Here is a 12,570-nt window from a genome sequence, read left to right as displayed (position 1 = left end):
GAGTAACTATGGTTCTCTTTCGCGGTGCGGTGCGACGGCCGGGCGCCCGAGAATTGGCGCCTGCCAGTCCTCGTCGGACAAGGACAAGAGGCGGATGCACAGCGGCGCGACCTCGACCTGGAAGGGGCCGTACGGCAGCATTTCGCCGTCAATGCTTAGGTAGTGCGTGTTGGCGTGGTCCACGTCGTGCGGCGTCACGCGCAGCGCCTCGGCCTTGAAGTAATGCACACTTTTTTCAAAGACGTGGTCGCCCGTCTCGCCGAGCTGGACGGTAGCGAGCTTGTCCATCACCGTGCTGTCCTGGTTGTGCAGCAGCACGTCAAGCACGCCGTCGCGGGGCGAGGCATACGGGAAAGCCATAAACGAGCGCGCGACGTACGGCATCTTGCCGCCATAGAGACTCGATACCGGCGCATCGATGGCCTGCCACGGTGCGTCGCGCGGCGCCCTTTCGTACTCCACGACGTCGGGCATGGCATGGCCAGGGTGCATCGGCACCGTCGCCGTGTGCCGGCGCAGCGGCGCAAGCACCGAGCCGTACGCCAAATGACGCGTGTCTTGCGTACGGCGGAGATGCGACTGGGGCTCGCGCATCGTGCGGCGATCGAGGAGGCCGCGCGGGCCGAGCACGACGTCTACATCGACGTCGCACCGCCGGTTGAGCAGTACGCCAAATATGTAGCCGAGCACAAAACGCAAGTCGCCCATGAACCGAAACGCCTCGGTCCCGACGTCGACTTCGGCCATGATACCAATCGCATGCGAAAGGAAAGAATAGTACTGCACATACTCCCCGTGCTCGTCCTTGTACACCAAGGGGTAGGGGATGCCGTTGCGAAAGAGCGAGGATTCCTGCGTCACGACGCTCAGCTCCTGCTCGTGCATCTGCCCCTTGATGGCAGAGAGGCATGCAAGCGGCGCCTGGAATCCGAGCCCGGCGCCGTGTGTGTTGACGTATACCGCGTTGCCGCTGCCGGAGGGAATGGGCACGATCGGCAGATGCAGCGCCTCCTCGGCATCCTTGCGGCCTGCAAGGCCGTTGACGATTTCGTGCATCGTGCCGTCTCCGCCGATTATGACCAAGGCATCGTACGGCGAGAGGTCGAGCGTCAATAGACGGTCAATCGCGTCGTACCGGCGCTCGAGCATCAGCACCTCGACCGTGCATCCCGCGGCGTGGAGCGTGGGGAGAACGGCTTCTTCGAGCGTCTTTTTTCCTCTGCTGTTACCGCTCGCTGGGTTGCACACAGCCAGCAGCTTGCGGTAGGGCTTGCTCTTCGGGTACGCGGCCTGGAGCAAGGCGTCGCGCCATTGCACCGCCTCGGCGTGCGACGAAAAGTCGATCGGAAGCGCAAGCACGCTCATCGTGCGGTCGAGTGCCGCCGAATCGCGCTTGCGCCACTCGTCCTCTGTGACGATGTGCGTCGTGTAGGGGTACGATCGCCAGAGGTAGCTCGTCACCGAAGCGCTCACAGGGCGACTGCTCGGTGCCAAGGCCTGCAGCGTGAGACGCGTCGCGCCCGTGTCGACAGCCGCGTCCAAGATGAGCGCCACGGGCAGGTGGACCCACTCGAGATTGTATGCGACGGATTTGAGACTTACGATGCCATGTTCGAGGACGAGGCCCGTATCTTGTCCCCGGACCGTGACTTGCGCCGAGCGGGGCGCTTTATTCATGGCTTGTGCAGGTGGAGGCGTAGGCCAACCTTGGCTTGGCATGCCCGGCGGTAGGAGCCGGCCATGTGCGATGGCACCGTGATGGATGCAATGCGTCCCACCTCATTCTCCCATTTCAATATGTCCAGGTATTATTTACTGGGCCTGCGTGCCTCATGTTGGCGCACGGCCGGGGGATGCAGAATCGGGGCCTTCCACTCCTCGTCGTCCAACGAAAGGAGCTGCAGACTAAGCGGCGACACTTCCACTTGGAATGGGGCGTACGGCACCCGTTCGCCATCGATCGACAAGTACCCTGTGCGATGCGTTCCCTTTGTCTTTGGCGTCACGCGACAGGCCTCGACTTTAAAGTAGCGGATGCTCGGGTTAAAGACGTGGTCGCCCGCCTCGCCATCTAGAAGCGACGACACCTTTTGGAGCGTGGTCGAATTTTGCTTCTGGATCAGGATATCCATTGCGCCGTCCGACGGCAGTGCGTAAGGGAATGCCATGAACGAGCGGGCGACATAGGGCATCTTGCCGCAGTAGAGACTCGACACGGCGACTGGCACCTGCTGCCACCCTGCCATGGCCTCTTCTTGGGCATTCGGCTCGCCTTCGGATGCATCCGAGAGATGCAGCGGCTTGGCCACATGCTCGACCGTGTCCATCACCGAGCCGTACTTGAGGCGGCGCACATTGTCCGGGCGCGTCATGCCGTCGACGGCACTCGGCGCCTCGCTCAGAGCGCGCGCGCGCATACGTGCTTTGTTCGTCCCGCCCCGCGACCCGAGAAAGACCTCAATGTTAATGTCGCACTTTTTGTTGAACACGACGCCGAAGAGGTACGAAAGCGAGAAACGCAGGTCGCCGAGGAAGCGCAGGTGCTCGGTGCCGAGGTCGATGTCGGCCATCAGGCCAATCGCCTGCGAGAGAAACGAGTAGTACTGCACGTACGCCTTGCCGCCTTCGCCCGTGCCCCGGATCGGGTAGATGGTCTCCTTTTCCGGAAAGAGCGCTGCGTCCTGCGTGACGACACACAGTTCCTGGACGTGGCCGCGCCCTTTCAGCGCACTGAGGCAGGCAAGCGCGACGTTGAGCGTCGTTGCGCCGTGCAAGCTCACAAACATTCCGTTACCGCTGCCGCACGGCACCGGCACCAGCGGCAGGTGCAGTGCATCGATCGCATCCTCGCGGGCCGCCAGGCCATTGACGATCTCGTGCACCGTGCCGTCGCCACCGACGCATACCAGAGCGTCATAGTCCTGGACGTTAATGTCGTGCGCGGCCACGAAAGCGTCGCGGCGTTTCTTGGTGAGGATCGTCGTGAGCTTGCACCCCGCCGCCTCGAGGATTGGCAGGACGATCTTTCGCAGCGCACGCTTGCCAAAACCCTGGCCACCCACCGGGTTGCACACCACCAGAATCCGGCGGCGGGCCGGCCCGTAGGGGTAGGCGAGGCCGTTGAGCTCGTCGAGCCACTGGGCTGCGGTCGGCTGCTGGGCCGCGGGCATCCGCACCTGTACCTTGCCGAGCTCGAGGTGCGCCATGTGTGGGTCCGAGCTGCGCTTGCGCCACCGCTCGCGGTCCAGCCTGTAGACTTTTCCCGGGCTGCGGTGCGTCACGCACCCACACGAAACGCCCCGCATGACAGACGGCGCCAAGAAATGGATCGTGGCGATCGCCTGCCCGTTCGCCACGGACAGCTCCGAGTTGAGTACGAGCTCGACCGGGATATTCACAATGTCTGTCTGCTCGCTGTGCACGATAAGCTGCGCATCTTGCACACGCAGAGCCGCTTCCGCGCCCTGCACTACGCCCTGCAGCGAAGACATGGAGGATGTGGAGCGGAGATGTCGGGTTTTCCGCTACGGACTACAATTCGTCGTGGCCCGACGTGGCGGTCGCCGCCGCGAGCGAGCTCGAGGCCTTGCTGGCAGCAACAGCAATGCGTTCGTTCATAAAGGCCGAGAGCACATTGTACTTGCGCTGCAGCTGGTCGATCTTGTCCTCGGTGAACTTGCCGGTGCCGGCCGCGTGGCGCTCGAGCATCTGGCCAATGCGGTCGCTCTCGCGCTTCACGTAATCCGAGCCGTCACGCAGCACCTTGTCCATCACACGGAGGTAGTAGGAGGCGGCCGAGTCCTTGGCCTCCGAGTGCTCCTTCTCGGTGAGCTCCGCGGCAAACCTCTTCGCCTCGGCAACGATGCTGTCGCGTGCATCGCTCGCAGCGGTGTAGAAACGCGCCGCGAGGCCGTCGAGCGACGGAAGGCGACCGGCAAACTGCGACAGGGTGCCGTCGGTCTTGCGGAAGGTGAAGCACTTTTCGTTGAGGAAGTTGACAAACTCTTCTTCGTTGCGCTCCTTCAGGTAGGGGCGTGGCCACTTGTCGTTCGAGCCCTGCGGGAAAAAGAGCAGCGTGGGGTACGAGTTGATCTGGAAGCGGCGCTTCACGTCGGCGTTCTCCTCGGCGTTTGCGTCGATCTTCGCAACCACACACTTGGAGTCGCGGCGGAAGACCTTGGCGACCTTTTCGTAGATCGGCGCAAGGTTCTTGCAGTGACCACACCACGGCGCGTAGAACTCGACCAGGACATCGAGCTCGGGGTTGTTGACCACCTCGTCAAAGTTGCTGCTCGTCAGCTCCACCACCGCCTCGGGCTCTGGGGCAGGAATGCGGCTGCGCACATTGCTCTGCTCTGTCACAAACTGCGCGAGGGCCTCGGCGGTGCGCTGGCCGCTGTACTCGACCGCCTCGGTCGAGTGCGCGGGGAACCACTTGATCGTAGGGAAGCCCTGCAGGCCGATACGGCGGCCAAGCTCCTTGTTCTCATCCGCATCCACCTTGGCAATGAGCACTTTGTCCTTCTTGCGCGAGAACGAGTCGGCAAGCTTCTCGTACTCGGGCGCGAGGCGCTTGCAGTGGCCACACCACGGCGCAAAGTACTCGACCAGCACGCCGGCCTCCTTGCCGACCGTGCTGTCATACAGCGCGGTCTTGGTCAGGTCCAGCACATTCGACGCGTGCACAAGCGCAGTGAGAAGTAGCGCGGCAAGCAACACAAAGGTCCGCATCGTTGTGGGAAGTGCGGTCGGGCCATCTTCTTCGGCCGGCGCCACGTCACCCCGATCTCCCGATCATGTTGGTGCCGCGGAGCGTCGCAGGGACCAAGCGGCGGCATCCGCTGCCCGGCGGCGCGGCACCGGCGGCGCAAACGGCGGTGCAGGAGGCAGAATGGGACGAGGCGCTTGCGTCGGCGCTCTTCAATTGGCTGTCGCCGTGGTGGTGCGCGCGCCGCGACGACACGCTCGCACAAATCGTGCAGGCGTGCGTCGAAAAAGGGCGTGGCGCATCGACGATAGACGTGCACGTAGCCAGGCTCCTCGATACGGATGCGGTGCGGTCGCTGGGATGCACATCTAGTGCCGTGCTTGCGGCGGCAATACGAAGGCTGGAGGCGTACAAGGCCGTGCATATCGACGCGTTCCGCTGCCGCTTTCACTTGCCGAGCGCGGCAGTGGTGTTTGTGGTACGTTGCAAGACTCACACAGGAAAACATCTCCGAGCGCGCATGCAGTGTGCTCCAAGTCGCGGAAATCTTGGCTCATCTCTTAGACGGGCCGTGCGTCTTGGCTGTATACCCCCCGTCGCCGGCGGCGCTCGAAAACCACACCGCCCTCGACACGCCGTCGGTGGCGCCGCTAAAGAGCGCATACGTCGTCCTGGACGAAGCGTCTGCGCGCGATTTGTGCGCCGCCTGGGGCTGGGACCGCGACCGCGCATGGCTCGATTTTGCGCACGCCTCGAGCCACGCAAAGCACGCGGCGTACGCTGGTCTGCGTGCGATGCCCGCCTCCGCGCTCGAGGCGCGCGCACGCGAGTATACCGCGTGGCAGCGCGAGCTCGTCCAGCGCAATGTCCTTGCGGCGCAGCAGCGTACCAAGCCGCCGCCTGCCTACCCGTCCAGCACCATTGTGCAATTCACGCCGACGTCGGACCTGGCGCAAGGCGCGTACAAAGCCCACCTCGCGCGGCATGTCCCCAATGGCGTCGATTACGTCGAGCTCCGAGAAAACTCGGTCTATGTACGCTGCGCCAACGCCCACGCGGCGCAGAAGCTCGTCGGTCAGCTCGCAGGCGATGCCCTCGCCGAGGCACCGACCATCCTGCGCGGCGCTGCCGAGGCCGTTTACTGGCAGCGCCTTCCGCAGCGCGTGCGCAATGCTGCGCTGCGGCGCGCCGCTTAGAAAACACACGCGCCCTGCGTCAAGGCGAGCTCCGTGGCGGGGGGCACAGAAGCCAGGTGCCCGTCGGCAAACACCTCGTAGGTTTCGGGGTTGACACGGATGCGCGGCGTCGCCGTGTTCAGTTTCATGTCCTCTTTGCCAATGTGGCGGCATCCCTTTACGGCCTCGACACGCTTCCTTAAGCCGTAGGCGGCAACTGTATTAGTAGGACGACGTACCATTTTGCAGGCTGGTCTTGCTCACAAACGCGATGCTGTTTTCCGCTGCGCACTCGGGCTGGGAGCCCCAGGTCTTGCGCAGGTAGATCGGCTGCACCGTAGGAATGCTGCCGTTCGACTCGCCAATGTTGCTCATGACAATCTGCCCGCCTTTGATCACCGTTTCGGGGCGCGTGCCAAAGTTGTCGGGGCGGTACAGCACAAGGTCTGCGAGCTTTCCGACCTCGACCGAGCCGATCAGGTGCGACACGCCGTGCGTGATCGCGGGGTTGATGGTATACTTGGCGACGTAGCGCTTGATGCGCTCATTGTCGCGCACCATCGTGTCGCGCTCGACTGCGCCGCCGGCACGCAGCGGGCCACGCTGGTTCTTCATCTTGTTCGCCGTGCGCCACGTCCGCGAGACGACCTCGCCGATGCGGCCCATCGCCTGCGAATCAGAGCTCATCATGCTGATCGCGCCCATGTCCTGTAGCACGTCCTCGGCGGCGATCGTCTCGGCACGGATACGCGAGTCGGCAAACGACACGTCCTCAGCAATGCTCTTGGACAGGTGATGGCACACCATGAGCATGTCGAGGTGCTCGTCCAGCGTGTTGACACAGTACGGCCGCGTGGGGTTCGTCGAGGATGGCATGATATTTGACTCGCCCACGACACGGATCAGATCGGGGGCGTGACCGCCACCGGCGCCTTCCGAGTGGTACGTGTGGATCGCCCGGCCGTTGATCGCGTTGAGCGTCGCCTCCACAAAGCCGGTCTCGTTCAGGGAGTCGGTGTGGATCGCGCATTGGATGTCGTACGTGTCGCACACCTCCAAGCACGTGTTGATCACGTCAAGCGTCGCGCCCCAGTCCTCGTGGACCTTGAGTGCGCCGGCACCGGCCTTGACCTGATCGATCAGGCCCTGGGGCTTGGAGTCGTTGCCTTTGCCGCTAAACAGCACATTCATCGGCAGGGAATCGGTGGCTTGCAGCATCTTTTTGATGTGCCACGGGCCGGGCGTGCACGTCGTCGCGCGCGAGCCGGCCGCAGGGCCTGTGCCACCACCAATGAGCGTCGTGGTGCCAGATGCCAGGCCTTCTTCGCACATGTCCATCGAGAGAAAGTGCACGTGTGAGTCGATCGCGCCGGCGGTCGTGATGAGGCCTTCGCCCGCAATCACCTCGGTGCACGAGCCGACGACCATATGCGGCGTGACGCCCTTCATCGAGTCGGGATTGCCGGCTTTGCCGATGCCGACAATCATGCCGTCTTTGATACCGATATCTGCCTTGATGATGCCGGTATAGTCGATGATTAGGCAGTTGGTCACGACCGTGTCAAGCACGTAGCGTGCGGGCCATCCCGTCGCCTGGCCCATCCCGTCACGCAAGACCTTTCCGCCGCCAAATGTGCACTCGTCGCCGTACACTGCATAGTCTTTTTCGACGACCGCCCAGAGGTCCGTGTCGCCCAGACGCACACGGTCGCCAGTCGTCGGGCCGTACATTGTCGCGTACGCCGCGCGGCTCATTTCGAATGGCTTGGGCGACTCGATCTGGATATCTTGCTTCACACGCTGGCGGAGGTCATGATCGGCGTGACGCCAGCCGGTATCCACGAGCGTCACCTTCTTCGAGTCGCCCGGCTCGAAGCGGATGGCCGTGCCGGCCGCAATGTCGAGCTTGCGGCCCTCGACGAGCTCACGGGGAAAAACCATGGCACGGTTCGACTTGAGGAGCGGATAGTGCGAGCCGATCTGCACCGCACGGTCGCCGGTGTTGGTCATGCGCACAAAGACACGCGCATGGTCCGGGAAGAGCACGATCGGAGAGGCATTGGCCGGAATGACCTCGCCTGGCACCGGGCCTTCGGGACCCGAGAGCCTCGGAAAGAGATCGGGGCTCGGCACGGCGAGGCCCGAGCCGTACAGCGCCGCCTCGAGGTTGCCGTTGGGCGAACAGATCGGATCCACGAGCGTGACTGGGTCAGTGCACGGACGACCTACCCAGGAATGTGCCGTCGACAAAGGTGCCCTCGACCATGACCTCGTCTGTGTGAGAAGCAGTACGTACGCAGAATTTGTGAGACACCGGGTTTGACGTGACGGTAGCCGAGGATCGTCTTGCCGTGCTGCATCAGCGCAGCAACGGTGTTGGTTCCGTCGCGAATGTGCTCCTGGAGCACAACCGAGAGGAGCGCGATCGCCTCGGTCATATTCAGTCGAATCCCGCGCGACAGGCGCTGCTGGGCCAGCAGGCCGATCTGGAATGAGCTAGGCAACGCACCTCGCGCAGGATAAGCTTATCCCGCTCTTTGGGCAGCAGATGCATGGTGGAGGCCGGGCGCTGGGAGTGCCACGTGCTTTTTCGCAGCAGCACGGTCTCCCACGACGATGCTCATCAAGGTCAAGACGCTGACGGGCAAGGGTACGTCGCACTCCTAACGCAGAAATTGAGCTCGATATCGATGCTACCGACAAAGTATGTTTTGTTCCTCACACAGATCACACGCATCAAGGAGCGTGTGGAGGAGAAGGAGGGCATTCCGCCCGCGCAACAGCGCCTCATCTTCGGCGGCAAGCAAATGTACGTCGCCCTCCTCACACAGGAACGACGAAAAGACGGCCAAGGACTTTGGTATTGAGGGCGGATCGGTGCTGCATGTACGTGCACGGCCTAACCCAGCTCGTGCTTTCGCTGCGTGGCGGTATGTAATGATAGACGTAGTACGCGATCCGAATTCCGACGCTCTCACTCTCTACCGCCGCGCCCGGTGCAACGCGGCGCGCGCGGCCCCCATGCGCTTGGGCCATCGCACTATCGCTGCGGTGCGGCGCCGCTCGATGTGGAGGTTCCCCACGATGAGCGCTCCCGAAGGACGGCGCCAGTCGCAGCGCATTGCCAAGCGCAGCGCGGAGGATGTGCCCTCTGCATCCAATCCCGTAGAGAAGAGTGTGAAGCGAGAGCCTGTCAAGGCTGCGCCGGCCAAGGCCGCGCCTGCGGCCGACGAGGCGGTGACGAGCTTATCGGTGGGTGACGCGCTCCCCGCGCTTGTCCTCCTCGACCAGGACAATGAGGAAGTGCGCATTGCAGAGCTGAACAACGCGGTGCTCTTTACGTACCCCCGTGCCAACACGCCGGGGTGCACGAAGCAGGCGCAGTGCTACCGCGACGCATCGGATGAGTGGGCGGCCGCCGGCTACACCGTCTTTGGCCTCTCGAGCGACGCACCGAAATCGCAAAAGACGTGGGCGGCGAAGCTCGGACTCAAGTACCGCCTGCTCAGCGACCCTGACCGCGAGCTGATCGGCGCGCTTACCGGAAGCAAGTCAAGCACGAAGCGCAGCCACTTTGTCGTGCGCGACGGAAAGCTGGCGCTGTCGTCCGTTGGCGTCAAGCCGGTCGAGGTACGTCGCCCTACTCACACAGAGCTCGCCTGCTGCCCTCAAATTTGCCCAGTCGTAGCTATGTCCAGCCAAGGCTGTGCACAATCTTTTTGGCGAGTGCACGCCGCAGAAACTGTTCGCGCGAAAGCATGCGCGTTTGCTGTGTGAATGAGGAGGAGGGCGTACCTTGATAAACCGGTCGAGCGAGAGCTGCTCGGCATGGAGTGCACGGCCCAGCTGGTACAACGTGTCCTCGATCGCGTGATCCTCGGCGACGAGCTGCACAAGCTGGTTCTCGACGAGGTTCGTCGCCGCAAACATCTCGTCGACATTCGGCTCGGGGCGCAGCTGCAGCTCGTGCGCGCGGCTCTGCGCGGCCTGCATGGTATCGTTCAGCTGGTGCGTACGTGTATTACACACGGCCTGCACCGCCTCGAGGCGCTGCATCTCGTCTTGGATGGCGGGCTGGCCACGCTCGAGATCGTCTAGGAGCACACGCAGCTGCGCATTCGCCTGCGACACGGAATGGCGCAGCTCGTCGCGGCGGGTACGGAATTTGGTGTAGACTGCATCGTGCAGTGCCGCGAGCTCGGGGTTGGGGGGGCGTGCGGGCTGCGCGGCAGGCCGGGGGCTTCCGGCGCTGCCCGCTCTGCGCCTGGCTTGGGCGGGCGCTGCGGCGCGCGGGGCGACGCAGGCGACGCAGGCGCCTCGGCCTTTTGGGCAGCGGCGGCGCATGCGACGGACCGGTAGCCGGCGGCGGCTGGGCGGCGACCTGCGACGGCCCCGCCGCCGTGGGCTTGGCCACCACTGGCGGCTCCTGCCCAAAATGCCCCTGGCACGCACGCAAGAGGTCCAGGATATCGGCCCCTTCTGGTTTGCGTTCCCATTGTTGCATGTATTCCGCATAGACGCGGCCGCTGGGATCGACGTACGCACTGCGCCGCACCAGCATGTCTTTGGTCGGCATCACGTACACGGTCGGTGCTTCGCGCGGATACGCCCGCGGGATCCATATATGCACGGGTATGTAGTACACCACCCCCCCGTACTCTGCCGGAAGCGTCCCATCGAGCAGCAAGAGGAGCGCGGCGCGCCCGTCGTCGTAGGCTGCGTTAGTCGGGTCACCTACTATATACATCCGTGCGTGGCATAAGAGTGGGGTATGTGCTCATCACTCGGTCAACATCGCTCGAAATCCGCTCGCGCTCGGCATACTGCATCAGCACAGCCACCTACCGGCTCCAGGACCTGCCGCAGCCACCGCTGCACCATGCCACGGTCCATGCTGTGGAGAGGCAGGCTCGTGCGTGTGGAGGTGTGTACGGTCTACCTACGGCGCTTGGTGTGCTTGAGCTCGCTCACGAGGAGGTCCATCTGTCCTCGGATAACGCCCTTCTTTTGTCCGCGGCGGTTGATGAGCACTTTGGTATTGCCCGGGGCACTGCTCTTGTCGAACAAGACAACGGTGCCCGCGCGCCCAGCGCGCGCCGAGCGGCCGGCGCGGTGGAGCAGCTCGAGGGCGTTGTTGTTCGCCTGGTGCACCGACGTGGCGCCGCGGCGGCCGGCGTCTGGGAGAAAAACGTGGCGCACCTGTGGCCCAAAGTCGAGGCCACGCGACAGGAGCGACGTCGTGATCAGCACGCGCGGCGCGTCCGCTTCGGGCTCGAGGCGCGTGTACGGACGATGGAGGAACCGCGCGAGGTCCTTGTCGGTGCGTGCGTGGCGCGCGTCCGCGTCGCCGGTCAAGGCTACGTGGCTGGGTCAGCAAGGATACGTACTCGACGTTGCGCTCGCGCAGGTAGGCGCTGAGCTGCTGCACGCTCGTCCGGCGGTCGCAAAAGATGAGGATCTGATCGTCGGAGCACGTCGGCGTGGTAAAGATGCGAAAGATTTCCTTGAGGATCGCCATATCCTTCGATCCGCCGGGGTCCACAAAGCGCGCCGTGAGCCTCGGAGGAAGGCGGTGCAGATTCGGCGAGGCGAGCGTCGCCATGCTCGGAAACTCGGACGCAAAGTACGCGGCGAGCGACTTGGGAATCGTCGCGGTAGCAAAGAGGATGCGCGCCTCGGCATTCGCACGCACCTCGGCGACGATCGCAGCCGTGTCCGCCATAAATCCGTGGTCAAACAGGGTATCTGCCTCGTCGACCACGAGGCTCTGCACGTTGCGCAGCGAGCACGGCGTGCGGTGGTTGGCGTCGCACAGCTCACGGAGCCGCTTGGGCGTCGCGACGAGCACGTCGGGCGACAGTGGCGCGCCAGAGTGCGCTGGCGCAGACACGTCTGTGGCCTCGGCGGCGTACGCTCTGAGGCGCCCATAGTCGCGCGCCGACACCTCGTCCCACGCTGTGGTGCTTGTGCAGGCGACACGCAGCTTGTGCTCGGCGTGGTGACTCAAAGCCTTGGCAACCTCGGCAATCTGCCGCGCCAGCTCGTGCGTCGGCGCAAGAACCACGCTGCGCGGCATGATGCGGGGAGCATGGCCGGCCGCGACGTGCGCATAGTCGGCATGCTCTGTCGCGGCGCGCGAGTCGTGCAGGCTCTGGAGCACCGGAAGAAGGTAGGCAAGCGTCTTGCCGCTGCCTGTTTCGGCCGCAATCAGCGTCTCGTCGGGCCCACTTGTATCAAGAAAGTGCGCGAGCGCCTGCGACTGCGGAATCGTCGGCCGGCACCGCTTGCCAAGCAGCGACTGGACCATCTCGAGCAGGCCGGACGACAGGGGGGGCGTCGCAAAGGTGCGCACGCTTGTGCTCTGCGCCTCTGGCGTCGTAAACTCCAGCGGCGGCAGCTCGCCAGCACGGGGGGTATCTCTGCGTGCGCTCGACACAGGCGCCTTGCTCTCGCTTTTGCGGCCATCGCGGCGGCCGTCGCCGCGTCCTTCGGCCATGCTGCGCGACGTCGTACGTGCGCCAGACTCCTCTTTTTTGCGCCGCTCCGGCACACTCGAGCGCACCTCGCCGAGCTGATGCCGTTGCGGCTTGCGTACAGGCGCGCGCGCAGGCTGCACCGCACTCGTATGCAGGCGCGCCACCACGCCACGCGCCGTGCCCCGCAGCAAAAAAAGCATGGTGGAGAAGT

At 64.0% G+C, this 12,570-nt stretch overlaps 7 protein-coding genes across 7 annotated transcripts; 1 reads left to right on the top strand and 6 right to left on the bottom strand.

Annotated features, from left to right (window-relative positions):
- Positions 1–6: 6 nt before the first annotated feature.
- LCB4_2 (sphingosine kinase) lies at positions 7–1,677 on the bottom strand (the record flags this gene model as incomplete). The annotated part of the gene is made up of 2 exons (XM_060266687.1): positions 7–1,222; positions 1,247–1,677. 2 exons carry the CDS (start codon positions 1,675–1,677, stop codon positions 7–9), a joined length of 1,647 nt encoding a protein of 548 aa, XP_060122670.1.
- A 131-nt stretch (positions 1,678–1,808) lies between these two features.
- LCB4_1 (sphingosine kinase) lies at positions 1,809–3,491 on the bottom strand (the record flags this gene model as incomplete). Its single annotated transcript, XM_060266686.1, is given in 2 exon segments — positions 1,809–3,267; positions 3,286–3,491. The coding sequence occupies 2 exon segments, from the start codon at positions 3,489–3,491 to the stop codon at positions 1,809–1,811; spliced, it is 1,665 nt and encodes a 554-aa protein (XP_060122669.1).
- A 40-nt stretch (positions 3,492–3,531) lies between these two features.
- Positions 3,532–4,731, bottom strand: MJAP1_002752 (protein disulfide-isomerase; the record flags this gene model as incomplete). The annotated part of the gene is made up of 1 exon (XM_060266685.1): positions 3,532–4,731. One exon carries the CDS (start codon positions 4,729–4,731, stop codon positions 3,532–3,534), a length of 1,200 nt encoding a protein of 399 aa, XP_060122668.1.
- A 1,169-nt stretch (positions 4,732–5,900) lies between these two features.
- On the bottom strand, positions 5,901–8,437 carry URE1 (urease; the record flags this gene model as incomplete). Its single annotated transcript, XM_060266684.1, has 5 exons — positions 5,901–6,100; positions 6,123–8,087; positions 8,113–8,157; positions 8,180–8,369; positions 8,393–8,437. 5 exons carry the CDS (start codon positions 8,435–8,437, stop codon positions 5,901–5,903), a joined length of 2,445 nt encoding a protein of 814 aa, XP_060122667.1.
- A 530-nt stretch (positions 8,438–8,967) lies between these two features.
- On the top strand, positions 8,968–9,571 carry DOT5 (thioredoxin peroxidase dot5; the record flags this gene model as incomplete). Its single annotated transcript, XM_060266683.1, has 2 exons — positions 8,968–9,513; positions 9,536–9,571. 2 exons carry the CDS (start codon positions 8,968–8,970, stop codon positions 9,569–9,571), a joined length of 582 nt encoding a protein of 193 aa, XP_060122666.1.
- STP22 (suppressor protein stp22 of temperature-sensitive alpha-factor receptor and arginine permease) lies at positions 9,572–10,776 on the bottom strand (the record flags this gene model as incomplete). Its single annotated transcript, XM_060266682.1, has 4 exons — positions 9,572–9,652; positions 9,679–10,139; positions 10,237–10,599; positions 10,725–10,776. 4 exons carry the CDS (start codon positions 10,774–10,776, stop codon positions 9,572–9,574), a joined length of 957 nt encoding a protein of 318 aa, XP_060122665.1.
- A 42-nt stretch (positions 10,777–10,818) lies between these two features.
- MRH4 (RNA helicase) lies at positions 10,819–12,559 on the bottom strand (the record flags this gene model as incomplete). The annotated part of the gene is made up of 2 exons (XM_060266681.1): positions 10,819–11,248; positions 11,271–12,559. The coding sequence occupies 2 exons, from the start codon at positions 12,557–12,559 to the stop codon at positions 10,819–10,821; spliced, it is 1,719 nt and encodes a 572-aa protein (XP_060122664.1).
- Between the last annotated feature and the right edge of the window lie 11 nt (positions 12,560–12,570).

The sequence above is a fragment of the Malassezia japonica genome, chromosome 4 (genome assembly GCF_029542785.1).
Source record: "Malassezia japonica chromosome 4, complete sequence".
Lineage (NCBI taxonomy): Eukaryota > Fungi > Basidiomycota > Malasseziomycetes > Malasseziales > Malasseziaceae > Malassezia > Malassezia japonica.
The sequence above is the reverse complement of the archived record's forward strand: the minus strand, read 5'-3'. Positions and strand labels throughout refer to the sequence as shown.